The 14331-nt window shown below is 53.3% G+C and overlaps 1 protein-coding gene across 1 annotated transcript in view; it reads left to right on the forward strand.

The window, feature by feature from the left end:
* Window positions 1-1413: 1413 nt before the first annotated feature.
* GPR139 (G protein-coupled receptor 139) overlaps window positions 1414-14331 on the forward strand; it is a 31610-nt gene continuing 18692 nt past the window's right edge. Inside the window, exon 1 of the mRNA XM_029049938.2 lies at window positions 1414-2075. Within this exon, the coding sequence (XP_028905771.1) occupies window positions 1955-2075 (121 nt within the window). The 5' untranslated portion in view covers window positions 1414-1954. The remainder of the gene's footprint in view (window positions 2076-14331) is intronic.

Genomic DNA, 14331 nt, shown 5'->3' on the forward strand with positions numbered 1-14331 from the left:
CCCAATCTGGACCCAATTATAGAATGAGGAGGCTGGCCAAGACTGAGGTAGATAAAGGTTTGGACGGGCTGTCTCACTCAGTTTTGGATTTTTTTTAAGGTGTCTGTTGAGCACTTACTACGTTCCAGGCACCGTACTAAGCGCTGGAGTAGATACAAGATGATTGGGTTGGACACAGCCCCTAACTCATATGGGGCTCCCAGTCTTAACCTCCATTGTATAGATGAGGTAACCGAGGTACAGAAAAAGTTAAATAAGTTGCCCAAGGTCTCCTAGCAGACGAGTGGCAGGGGCAGAATTAGAACCCAGATCCTCTGATTCCCGGGCCAGTCCTCTTTCCACAAGGCCCCGCTCCTTCAGCCATTTAAAGGGGGGATGAGTCTCGGTCCGGCCTGCCGCCCCGAAGCTCGGACCGTACACCGTGGGCCGGGCTTGAGGGTGGAGGACGGAGGCCAGGAAGGGAGAGGACGAAGCGAGATGGAAACACCAAGCGAAACCGTCCCCTCGCAACAGCCTCCCCTAAAACTGGAGCTCTGGGAATGAGGTTCTGGCTTTCATCTGTCTGTGGCTCGATTGACTGATCGACCGCTTAGCAAACCAGTCGCCCAATTGCATTTTTGGAGCACTTGCTGTGCGCAGAGCACTGTCCTGAGCGCTTGGAAGAGGACCCCGATCCCTTCTCCCAGGTGTTCCGGCTTCCTGGAGGCTGGGGTGGCTTGGAGCACGGAGGGGAAGGATGGATGGGTGGGGGGTGGGAGCCCGCTCCGGACCGCCCCTTCATCTGCCCCGGGGGGGACGATAGGACCGGCCTGGGGGGTCGTCGGTCCCCCGTCGCAGCCGGCGGGGGATACCCTCCGCCCCTCCCCTCCCGCAGCCCCCAGGAGATCTCCCTCCCCCCTGCCGCCCCCCGGGGAAGGGAGGAGAGAGGAGGGGGGCAATCCAGGGGTCTGGCTAAAGGGGAGGGAAGGGCGGAGGGGAAACTCCGGGGCGCGGCAGATGCGGGAGCGGGAGCGGGAGCGGGGACAGAACCAGCCCTGCGGGGGGAGGCGGGGAGGGAGGGACGGAGGAGAGAAGAGAAGAGGAGAGGAAAGGAAGGGAGAGGGAAGGAGGGAGGGAGGGAGGGAGGGAGGAGCTGGAGAGGCACAGACGCCGCCACCGAGAGCCAGAGCGTGGGGCTGGACCGGCTGGGCCGGACGGAGGACCAGGGCAGGACGAGTGGGGCCGGACGGAGGACCGGGGCAGGAGGAGAGGGGCCGGACGGAGGACCGGGGCGGGACGAGCGGGGCCGGACGGAGGACCGGGGCAGGACGAGCGGGGCCGGACGGGAGACCGGGGCGGGAGGAGAGGGGCTGGAAGGAGGACCGGGGCAGGAGGAGAGGAGCCGGACGGAGGACCGGTGCGGGACGAGTGGGGCCGGACCGAGGACCAGTTTAGGAGGAGAGGGGCTGGACGGAGGGCCAGTGCAGGAGGAGAGGGACTGGACGGAGGATCAGTGCAGGTGGAGTGGGGCTGGGTGATCGGTGCAGGTAGAGCGGAACTGGACGGAGGGCCAGTGCGGGAGTAGAGGGGCCGGACGGAGGACCAGGGCAGGAGGAGAGGGGCTGAAGGACCAGTGCGGGAGGAGAAGGGCCGGACGGAGGAGCCGTGCAGGAGGAGCGGGGCCGGTCGGAGGACCAGGGCAGGAGGAGAGGGGCCGGACGGAGAACCAGTCCGGGCGGAGTGAGGCTGAAGGACCAGTGTGGGAGGAGAGGGGCCGGACGGAGGACCAGGGCAGGTGGAGTGGGACTGGAGGACCGGTGCGGGTGGAGCGGGGCCGGACGGAGGAGCAGGGCAGGAGGAGAGGGGCCGGACGGAGGACCAGGGCAGGAGGAGGGGGCCGAAGGACCGGTGCGGGAGGAGCGGAGCTGGCCAGAGAGGAGCTGGGGGCGCGGAGCGTGCGGGAGCCCCCGGCCCCATGGAGCACACGCACCTCCACCTCCGCAACAGCTCGCTGCTCTCCTACCCCCGCTACGGCTGCGGCCTGGGCTTCGTGCCGGTCGTCTACTACAGCCTGCTGCTCGGCCTCGGCCTGCCAGGTGAGAGGGGCCGGGGGCGCCCGGGGGAGGGGGCGGGGAGCTGCGGAAAGCTCCGGCCCGGGGCCGGGCTCGTCTCCGCCCTTGCCTCCGCGCCCCCGAAATCCCCCCGAGTCCCAAAGAAAGTTTGATCCCGGAGGGCGGCGGGGCAGAGGAGGGGAGTGGGGAGGGGAGCCTGGGTCTTCCTCCCTGCGGCCCAGGACCGGGTGCGGCTCGCCCCCCGTCCCTTCATTCGTTCGATCCCATTGACTGAGCGCGGCGGTGGATGCCAAGCAAACTGGGATGGACAGAGGCCTCCCTCCGCCCCCACTGTGGGGTTCACAGGCTCGATCCCCATTTTTACAGCTGAGGGTTACCTTGGGAGGGAAGCGCGGCTAGAGGCGAGGGGGTCTCTCCGCCCCGGCCCCCGCACACCTCCTCGAATTACCATCGTCACGATTGTCATTATCACCCAGACCCCAGGAGATGGGGATCCTCTTGCCCCCGCAGCCCCCCGCCGGCTCTGAGCCTTCCCAGCAATAAGACATGTAATAACGAAGGTATTCGTTAGACGCTTACTCTGCGCCGGGAGCTGTTCTGAGCTCTGGGCCGGATACCAGGCGATCGGGTTGTCCCACGTGGGGCTCCCAGTCTTCCCCTTTCGCAGAGGAGAGAACCGAGGCCCAGGGAAGTGAAGTGCCTTGCCCCAAGGTCACAAGGCAGACAGACAGGTGGCGGAGGCGGGATGAGAACCCAGGTCCTCTGAGTCCCAAGCCCGGGTCCTTTCCACTAAGCCACGCTGCTTCTCAAGGCCCCAGCACCGGACCGTCCCGTCTCTCCGTCTCGGCCCCCTTGCAGGGGGGTCCGGGGGAGTCTACAGCCCGACCACCCCCGCGGGTGATGCCCGGTGTGAGCTTGGGGAGGGTGGTGAGGGCTACCCGACCCCTTCCCCCTGGCCACCGGGAGCCCGGAGCCCGGGACAGGGATCCGGGGCTGGGACCCAGGAGCCGGAACAGAAGGAGGGAGGGTGAGTCGTAAGCAGGAGAGCCTGGGGACCGACCCCAGAGAACGAGGCGATAGGAATCATCGTAATTACAGTATCTGTTAGGCACTTACTATGCGCCCTGCACTCTACGGAGCGCTGTTGGATACGAGCAGACTGGGTGGCCCCTATGAGGCTCACAGTCGTGATCCCCAATTTCCAGGTGAGCTGAGGCACAGAGTGAAGTGACTTGCTCAAGGTCACACAGCGGAGCGAGGGTGGAGTCAGAATTAGAACCCATGACCTTCTGAGTCCCAGGTCTGTGCTCTCTCCACTACGTCCCACTGCCAGCCCCCTACCCTGCCCTGCCCTCCCCCCTCCCCGAAAAAAAAAGCGCATACCCTACACCTCCCACACTCCACTGTCCCGCGAAGGATCTGGGGGATGGGCAGTAGAGGGGCAGGCAATCCTTCTGGGAACAGAGACGCTGAGACCTGCAGAATTCCTGAAGCGATCTCACCCTGGCTTCCTCTCGCTTTCTTTCCTACGCGTCGGTCAGAAGGGAGACGAGTGACGGGATGAGGAGTGGTGGGGGGAGGTCCATTCCCTGAGAGGGCGACTCTCAGAAGGTCCAGGTCATGAACCGGGTGGACCTGCAAGATTTGGAAGAAAGAGCTTCCATCCTCTTCCCCCCACGCCCCCTGCCTTCCTCCTCTTCCTCCTCCACCTCTTCCCGGGGCCCAGCCCCCTGGATCGGCCTGCTGATGCTACCCGGCTCCAGCTGGGACCAAGCTCGTTATGCCCAGAAAGTTGGCAGGCCCATCCCCGGCCCCCAGAGAGGGCCCCGCTGGGTTTTTAATATCATTTTCCCTCTAAACTGGCAGTCACGAGAAAGCATAAGTTTACTAATTTCAAAGGCTCTTCCCCTCCTTGAATGTAAATGAGACCCAGTGAGCGATTAGACTTGTATTCCCGACTAATAACTCTGGCTAACTTGGGAGGGGTAACTCTCTCCGCCGTTGCCCCCGCGCATGACCTTGAATTACTTTGGGATCGGGATCGATTAGGGTTCGGCGGGCACCGGTCTCTCACCCCCTCTGCGTTGTCCCACTGGGTAAGTGACTTTTCGGGCTGCTCAGGGGGCCCAGTGGAGAATGCCGGGATCTCCAGTCTCCCGTCAGTCCGAAGAGCACGTACCGCTCAGCCGGAAACGGCGGCAAACACCGTCTGGTGTTCTCGGCCTCGGGAATTCAGTCCAGCCTCACTGCTACTGCCCCCCGTGAGGCAGTCCCATCTCTCAGGGTGAAGGGGAGCTGATGCCCTCGGAGCCACTAAGCTCCCTCTGGTCCTACTGCCCCAGTTAAATCCACCTCCTGAGACCCCTCGGGAAAAGAGAGCTTCACAGATGAAGGTGCCTGAGCGGGGCCACGCCCGAGAAATCTGCCAGTGCACTGCTTCTCAGCCATGAGAAGGAATCACACAGTGAAAATCGGGCCACAGACTGAGAAATCAGTGGACTATGCCCTGCCTCCTCTGCCCAATCTCTTAGTCCTTATGGGAAGTCCCACTTCTGGGAGGATGCTGACAGTCATTTAGGCAGGGAATGCCTGGGCTCAGCCTTAGTGGCATAGGAAGTGGGGGAAGGAGCCAGGGATGAACTTTGTGAGGGCACAGTGTGGTAGGTTCTGTGGGTCCTTATTGGTTCTTTCAGCCCTGCAAGCACCCTGGGGTGAATTTCATCTTGAACCGGATCTTTTTTGAGTAAGAAGCATGACTTTATATACAGCATGTGGTGTGGGTGTACTTGTATATGCATATAGCTACACATACAAACCAACATAAGTATCTACACACACACACACACACAGATGGGAGATTCTTGAGGGGAGGTGGTAGCTTAGGGAACTGGTGGTCCTTCCAAAATGCAAGCTTGAGGCACCAGCTGAAGTTTGCCAAGTTGGTCAAATGGCTCATGTCCCTAAGCAGGAAATTTTCATCACCAGGTTCAACACCTGGCAACCAGTGGGCCCTCAGCCTTCATGGATGAATAGATGATGATGATGAAGTGCTTCACGGTCAGGGTAGGTGGTCATTAGAAGTCCAGCGAACCACCAAATCCACCCATCCTGCCAGGGGAAAGCCTTGGGAGGCAAGGTCAGGAGAGTGCTGGGCTCAGCACAACCCTCCCCTAGCTGAGAGTTTCACTGTAATACATTTTCCCCCCTAATTAGGGAACTCTCATTATTCTGCAGTTGACAGGAACACACAGCTAAGCTGGGTGTGAAGTAACAGACCACAGGGCTAGATGATGTTGTTGAAAACTGAGATTTTAATTGAATTGCCATTCCTGGCAGTGGGCTCACCCAAAGATGAGTCTGGAGGAGAGGAAATGTTTACGAGAATTTGGAAAGGGATGGGGAGAATCAAGCTGCGCTGCGGGGGGAATGTGATTGGATGGAAGTAACTGGCTCCAGGCTGGACCCCGGACCCCTGGAAACCCTCCTGGGGCCCGAGGTAGAAAGGACAATAGCGATGGGGTCAGTCGGGTTGAGAATCGGTGACCTGGGAGAGCCAGGGTCCCCCCTTGAGCTCAGAGAGAAGACAAACCTCTGCTGTGAAGACCCCGAGAGACTTGGTGGGTGTCTAATGTTGGATCCGCGAAAGGCAAGAACTGGAGCCCTCACGTTGACCCGCTGGGGCCTGCCGCGGATGGCCCGAGCAACAGCCGGGGATTCACCGGTCCATGAGCAAAGGAGGTATTTCCTTGCTGGTACTCCTTGGGGAGGGAGGATTACTACCTTCTGGAGCCCCAGTTCTGAGGAGCAGGATTTGTCTTCAGAGGGGAAAGAGACTTGAGGAATGTTTCTTCTTGGGCTCCTAGTCGAATCCTGGGAGGTAAGGTGTAGAGACAGATCACAGACTGGCTGGATTTTGTGTCTGAAATCAGGGACGCTAGGTTGAGTGGCCGCCTTCATTGAGCGTAGACTTTTGGAATTGGAAACATAGACTCGCAAGGCTGGAAGGGACCAACTCAATATGCCACAACCTCTCTCATCACCCATTCCAGTATAGAAAACCCCCCGTGGTCAAGGAGGTCTTCTTTTAGTCTAAGTGGAATCCCTCCCGCTGCAGTTTAACCCCACTGTCTCTGCTTGCCTTTCATAGACCTGCGACATCTAGTACGCTTAGTCCCCACCTCTTCAGCACTTTCTACTCTAGCTGCTTTCTTTCTTCCTCATTTTTTTTTTACTGGTAGTAGGGTGCCAGGCACTATGCTACGCACTGTGGCGTGGCTTAGTGGAAAGAGGACGGGCTTGGGAGTCGGAGGTTGTGGGTTCGAATGCGAGCTCCGCCACCCGTCAGCTGTGTGACCTTGGGCAAATCGCTTAACTTCTCTTTGTCTCAGTTACCTCACCTGTAAAATGGAGATTAAAACTGTGAGCCCCACGCTGCACTACCTGATTGTCTTATATCTACCCCAGTGCTTAGAACAGCACTTGGCACACAGTACGTGCTTCACAAATACCTTCATTATTATTATTATATACAAGATAATCAAGCTGGACGCAGTTCCTGTCCCTCATAGCACTCACACTCAATTCCCATTTTACAGATGAGATAACCGAGGCACAGAGAAGACTTGCCCAAGGTCACACAGCTTCCCTCTCCTACCTTACTTCTCTTCTCCTTCTTCTCCCTACTCACTTGGATAATAAGAATTTCCCAGAATGGCCTTGGAAGGACAGTTTAGAAAATCCTCACTGTCAGAGGGGAACGAACAGGAAGGAGCTGAAGGGAAAAGACTGAGGAAGCCCCAAGCCCAGAAGGAGTGAAGGAGGGAGTAGGAGTTTAAGAACATCCTAGAGAAAAGAGTGGAAATGGGTGCTTAATGATGAATATGTTAAAATGGGATGTTTCGCTGGAATTTGGGATATTGTAAACTCTTTCCTTAAAAGAGTGTTAAGAAAAGGGAAACTGTAAAGTCCAATGGGACACAACATTCAATGGAATGTGATGAAAATATTTGTAAATTTCAACATACATCATGCAACTCAGCAGACGCAAATGACTGAATCCTAAATATAGAGCTAGGAGAATTTGCTCACAAGCCTACTGATTTCTTTTCTAAATAAATTGTACATGGTTTGGGGAAATCTCCAGAGATGGCACTGAATGTGAAATGCTCTTCATCTTCAGAGAAAGTTAGAAAAATGAGTCTAGCAATTACCATCTCTAAGTCTGACCTCAGAATTGAGTATCGAAGCCCATTAACAACCAGTTCTCCAGCGGTCCAGAGAGGTTTGGAGGGGACTGAGGAGATCAGTATTAGCTGTGCCGTCCTTCTTTTGGAAGAGGAAATGGATAACCAGGTACTGACTCTGGCAGCGCTGCTAACTTGGGGAGCATCGCAGGGAGGACGGAGAAGCTGAAATAGATTTTCTGAGGTTTAAACTACATAAAGTCAGAAAATGGGATTACTGGGGATGGAGGAGGGAGGGAGGGAGAGGATGTAGAGATCTATATCTAGGGGGAAAATATCTCCCATCAGACAGATTCAGGGAGCTGGAATAACCTGGAAAATAGAAATACCACGAATCACCTCAGGGCAAGTATGTGCAGCTTATCAGATGGGAGTTTGCAAAAGGGAAAGAGAAGGAAAATAGCCAGTGTCCTTTAGGTCTGGGTCAGAAGGCCACAGAAAGGAGGGGTGGAATGTTGATCTCTCCCTTTGCAGACACCAGGGGAGACAAACGTCAGGTGTTTGAATTCTGAATTAATGGCACCCCCGCCACCAACCCCCCCAGCACACATACACACAAACTCATACACACAAGTGGCTCCTCCCAGAAAAGGGATCATTTCCCAGGAGCTGCAAGGGGATGATGGTTTCAGTAATTGAAGAGCAGCACATCACTCTCAGCTGAAAAGCACTGTGGGAAGCCAGCCTGTCTCAGGAGGGCACAGGGGATAACCCGGGAGGCTTTATGCCTCTCTGATTTCCACTGCTCTTTTAGGGTCCAGTTTCGGTTTATTGCTGGGGCTGGTTTATCCAGATCCCCTGATGCTACTTCTCCAGCTCACCTTTTGGCCAGGACCTTACTCAGCAGCACAAATGTGTCAAGACTGATATTTTACAGATGTGGAAAAAACCAAGGCACTGAGAGGCCAACTGACTTACTCGAGGTCACGCAGTGAATCTGTAGTAAAGTTGGACCTAGAACCCAGACGTTCTTATTCCAAATCCAGAGCTCTAGTCGCTGAACCTGCTCTCTAGTTAGAGCAGCGTGACTTAGTAGAAAGAACAGGGGCCTGAGAGCTAAAGCACCTGGGTTTTAAGCCTGGTTCCACCACTTGTCGGCTGTGTGACCTTAAGCCGGTCACTTAACTCTCTGTGCCTCAGTTTCTTCATCTGTAAAATGGGGATTCAATACCTGTTCTCCCTCCTGCTGAGACTGAGAGCTCCATGTCAAATAAGGGATGTGTCTGATCTGATCATTTTGGATTTATCCCACTGCTTAGTACAGTGTTTGGTGCATAATCAATCAGTGGTATTTATTGAGCGCTTACTTTGTGCAGAGCTCTGTACTAAGGACTTGAGAAAGTACAACAGAATTGGTACACATATTCCCTGTCCACATAGTAAGCACTTAACAAATAATGTGCTACTATTAAGAGTTTCTTACAGCGTAGGAGAGGTGAGATAGACGGGTGGTGAGCACAGGAGGAATGTGGATGGGGTAAAAGTCTGAAACTCAATCCATTTTGGCAGGGACGTGGAAGAGGTGGGCTTGGAAGGATGGTAATGGTGATTCGGGATAATTTGGAGATATCTTTCCAAGCAATGTCTCCCTCTCAAAAGTATACAGAACCTGAAGCAGCGTTAAGGAGACGGTTTGAAAAAGTGTCCTTTGAAGTCAGTTCAAAGTGTCATCCTGCCTCTCCTCAGACTCCCCTCAGTGGGAAGCCATTCCAGGAAGGTGGAGAGAAGCAATCAGGCACAAGCCTTTATTAAGTATATCCCTCATTTGAGGAAAGAAACCACAAGCCAGTGTGTCAGGGTTAATGGGCACTTCCTCTCTCTTGTTTACCAAAATGTCAACAAATGACAGTGTTTGGGGGAATCACTTTCTACTACATCCATTATTTTCCATTTTAGGCTAATGTAAGGAGCAAATTGTTGATTTTGGACAGAGGGAAACACACACTTGAGCACATGTGCATGCACAAACACACGAACAGGCACACGCACCCAAGCAAACATACACAGAGCACTACACAGCCAGAGATAAGGGCTGACTGAATTCCACTGCTGTCCACTCATTTCATGATCTTCACCTGAGCAGCAGAATGCAATTTCCCCACGGGAAGAATGTGAAACAGCACCTGAACCTTCAACCATAGAATCCCGTATCCTGGGATGGTGGTGAGCTGGAATAATGGTAGAAGCCGGCCCGCTTGATTGGAAGAAACAGAATGTTATGTGGAAGGTGTTTTCTTATGCTGATAGAGAACGAAAGATGAGCTGGAGAAGAGAGAGGAAGAGGAGAGTGAGACTAGTCAGGTCCATTTTTGAGGGAGATATGAGAGGCCGGGGCAGTTCCTCCTTTCTTCTTGTGGATTCTCTCATTTACAGAGTGCTAAGCATTTCACCAATTTGCAGATTTCGGACCGAGCTACTGAGAGGCAGCTTGGAAACTCACAAATCCAGTTTTAACTCTGCCACTGATTTCTCCTGTGACCTTGAAGAAGTCATTACCACCTCTCTGCGTTCCTCCCCTTCCCCACTGACGATCTTAAAAAAAAATTATAAGAGCAATACTGTTTTAGATGAGCTCCTTTTCTTGGACAGCTCATCAGGTCCAGACTGCAGACCCAAGGCCGCAGAAGGCTAAGGTATACACATATAATAATAATAATAATAATGTTGGTATTTGTTAAGCGCTTACTATGTGCAGAGCACTGTTCTAAGCATTGGGGTATATAAGATCATCAGGTTGTCCCACATGAGGCTCACAGTCTTAATCCCCATTTTACAGATGGGGTAACTGAGGCACAGAGAAGTTAAGTGACTTGGCCACAGTCACACAGCTGACAAGTGGCAGATCCGGAATTCGAACCCATGAGCTCTGACTCCCAAGCCCGTGCTCTTTCCACTGAGCCTCGCTGCTTCCCATATACATCCACAGAGGGCCAGATTTCATTGAGAAGACCAGGCAGCAGGAGCAGCCCCTGAATTTTAGCTTCCACAAAGGTGGACTACAACCGCCATGAAGGAAAGCCCAGAGCTCCGCTTAACGGTGGCTCTCAGGCAGGGGGTCCCTGTTTGAACACTTGGGACTGCTCCGACCATGAGTTCCAGGAGGCCCTGGGGACAGGTTACAACCCCTAATAGACCGGAAGATCCTTGAAGGCAGGGGCTGGATCTTTTTCTTTGTAACTCTCCTCAGGAGCAATACAATGTCCAGTGCACTGAAGAATAAACACTACTCTGCATACGGAGAGGTACAGTCCAGACTGCTGAGGGACCAATCCTGCGACTGCTGAGTGAATGAATGACTGAATGACTAGCTGACTGACTAGTCGGTTGGCTGCCTGACTGTCTGACTGACTAGCTGGTTTACTGGATGATTGACTGGATGATTGGCTGGCTGACTGACTGGATGACTGAGCGGATGACGAAATGACTGGCTGGCTAGTTGATTGACTGAGTGATTGACTGTCTGATTAGTTGACTGGCTGACACTCTGATTTGCAGGCCAACTGATTAGGAAAAGGTTGAATCCTAATATTCAGCAGAATCTGCTACTGTTACTTTGAACTCAATTCATCAGCATTCAGATTGGATTCCCCCATTACACTTTCTTAAGCAGAGAGAGAGCAGGCTCTGCCGAACAGCCAGCAGTCACCAGACCGATAATACTGGGGCAGTGTTGCTTAGTGGGAAGAGCCCTGGACTGGGAGCCTAGAAATCTGGGTTCTGGTCCCAGCTCTGCCACTGGCCTGCGGTCATTTACTGTCATTTCTAACAGCCCAGAGAAAGAGAAAGCCTTTGTGCATCGCTCTGCACTGGAAGGGCAGTAAGAGACGGAGTCACCTTCAGAGTTGTCATTTGACAAATGAAAGGCATTTAGACTGAACCACAGGCTGGGAGGAGTGTCCACCACAGCCTTCTGATCTAGTGACCCCGAAGCCAGCAGGGAGGCAGGTAGCCCTCTCTACTTGGCTGCAGAAGAGAAGGACGTGATGAGGGGGAAGAGGGGGAAGGTGGGTAACAGACTGAAGGCTGCAGGATGTGCAAAGGAAGAAAAGGATCCTTTGTTCTTTGATGTGGTCCATTTTTCAGAGCAGAATTGAGGGTAGTGGATTCCCTGGGGGGGGGGGGGATTATCCAGCAATCTTTCAGCGGGGAAGGGGAGAGTACCAGAGGAGGAAACATGATGGCAAAGCTTTTCAAGCGAGGGCATCACCTTATCTTTGTGTTTCCATAGGAACCTAAATCTATGGGGAAGTTTTCCCAAGACTGCATTCCCCCACCACCCAACACCCACATAGATTCACATGAAAACACATCTTCTCTGTCTCTCATATACCCCTTAAAAAAACCCAGACTCACCCAACCAGTAAAAATAATAGTAGTAATAATTTTGGCACTTGTTAAGCACCCGTTATGTGCCAAGCACTGTATGAAACCCTGAAGTAGATACAATACAATCAGCCCAGATACAGTCCCTGTCCCACATGATATTCCCCATCAGACGGGGAGAGAGAGGAAACGGGTACTTAATCCTCATTTTATAGATAAGGAAACTGAGGCACAGGAGTGAGTGCTTTGCCCAAGGTTACAGAGCAGATGAGTGCTAGGGTAAAAATTAGAACCCAGATCTCCTAACTCCCAGTTCTGTACTCTTTACACTGGGACATGCTGCTTCACACACACATGCACACACCCCTATCCTCACTCAACCACTCCTTAGGTTGCCCCTCCCTTCCTGTGATAACTCACCCTTGCCACACACCTTTATTTTAAGACAGAACAAGGAAATATCATTTAGAAGCATCCTTGGCCCATAGTCAGGATGGAAGTTCCACTCCTTGGAGAGATTTCCTTTTTCCTTCTTTACCCCGCCAGGATCAGGAGAGCGGGGGAGAGCAGAGCGGCACGGGGAGATGGACGTCGTCCAATTTGTAGGCGGTTACAAGGGACATGCCAGAAGGTTTCTGGAGCGACGCTCAATTGGTTTAACTGTCTTGGACAGGGCAGAGAGCCCGAGGCCTGAGAGCAAATCTGCATTTTAAACTGTGTCAGTAAGAGAAAGTATACACCTCAAGCGATTCATCTGACACTTCCAGCTTGCGGCTGGAAGCAGTTCCCGAAAGGTCCCTCCGTACTCTGTCCTCAACAAACTACTGCCATGCAGTCGGGACTCAAAATACAGAAATGGTGCATTGTAGGTCATTCTGCTTCAGCTCGGATCAGGCGGCCATAAGATTACTAAAGATAATAATTACGGTATTTGTTAAGGGCTTACTATGTGCCAGGCACTGTACTAAGCACTGGGGTGCATACAAGCAAATCGGGTTGGACACAGTCCCTGTCCCACGTGGGGCTCACGGTCTGAAACCCCATTTTACAGATGAGGTAACTGAGGCCCAAAGAAGTGAAGTGACATGCCCAAGCAGGCTAGTGACTGAGTCAGGATTAGAACCCAGGTCCTTCTGACTCCAGGCCCCTGCTCTAACCACTATCCCACGCTGCCCGGTATCCCGAGGCTATGCCTGGGCAGTTTCCTGCTCTGCCTCATTTGAGTGTAAGTTTTTGGATGGCATTCAATGGGTGGACACTGCAGCAGGTCTAATGCGACAGGGAGATGGGGGTGAGGAGGAGGGGAGGAAGGAGAGCATATGAAGGGTCTCCAGTTCCCCTCATGTTGACAGTCTCTCAGAAGGTGGTTGGAAAATGTGGGCAGCCTTGCCACTGAGTAGCGGGGCCGCATTCCTACAAAGAGCCTCCAGCTGGATGGAAGCAGGCCTAAAATTAGGTTTCGATCCCTCCTTTTAGGATGTGAAAAAATTACCAGAGGGTTATTCTCTTTTTGTTTCTTGAAAGCCAAGAATGAGGTGAAAAAAATCAAGCTGCCACGGGATTTGCAAGTTTTGCCTGAAAAGGGCAGGTGGCTTGTTTCTACTTGGGACGAGTGTAAAGGTAGGCTCTGAAGAGTTCATCAGTTCTCTTAAAACCAGCCAGCAAGAAAAAGTTAGATTGACTTGAAGGAAACAGAGTGTTTTTTGTACAGTGAGTATCCATCCGTGGGTATGTCTTTGAATTCGTACCTAGAGGAGTTCGGGACCTTAAATGCCAATTTACCTGATCTCTGGGCAGTCCCGAGGATACCAGGTCAGTTATAGGGTGAGGGGACAGACTGGGGGTGGTGTGGAAGAGGATTAAAAAAGACATTCAGGACCCTCAGTCTGTCTGGATTTACAGCATTTCCCCCAAGCGACCCCTGAGCCTCCTCCCACTTGCATCAGAATGATTGCGTTTCATCCCAAAGGCCCCTTGGCCCTGGAACTCAGCGCCGGGCAGGAGCTGAGGCCGAGGGATACCGAGCGAGGGTGAAAATGCCAGACATCATAGTGTCAGGAGTCAAATCTGTATGGTGCAGGGAAGAGAGCAGCTGAATGCCGGATAATCCACCAGCCCTATTTCTGATGACTTCCAAAGTAGCTGCCAGAGCCGTGCTGAAAGTTTCCAAGCAGAAACTCCTGCCCTTCTTCTCCTCATTTGGCCCAATTCACAAATCGCCTTACACACCATTCCCGTGCCTAGGTCTAGAGGTCACCTTCTGCCACGGTTGCTTGTGAGAGGAGAGCTGAAATCTTTGGACCTGTGGCTCTTCCAGGGAGTCACCTTCCCTCAGGATGGCCCGACCAATTACCCAGAATTAAAAAAAGGGGGATAGCTCTGCTGTCTATCTTTCCTGGCTCTTGTTTTGCTGAAGAGGCGCAGCAGATGTCTATCTGAGCTTGTTGCCGGAGCCACTGCGAACTCACCACATCAATTAGCATTGTGTTTTGCCTTATGGAACTTAACCCTTGACCTGGGCACACGAATTTGGAAAGACCCTTTTCCCCAAAGAGTAATTGCCAGTGGTTCCGGCTGATTCTGCCAGCAGAGGTGGGAAAGCCAACGTGGATGAGAGCTGTGGCCACGGAATCTTTCCCGGGGCACTGCTGAGGCTTGTCCTGGTTGTTTGGGGTTATTTTTAATTACGACGACACGGGCCTTGATCTTCTTCC

The sequence above is a fragment of the Ornithorhynchus anatinus genome, chromosome 2 (assembly GCF_004115215.2).
Source record: "Ornithorhynchus anatinus isolate Pmale09 chromosome 2, mOrnAna1.pri.v4, whole genome shotgun sequence".
NCBI lineage: Eukaryota > Metazoa > Chordata > Mammalia > Monotremata > Ornithorhynchidae > Ornithorhynchus > Ornithorhynchus anatinus.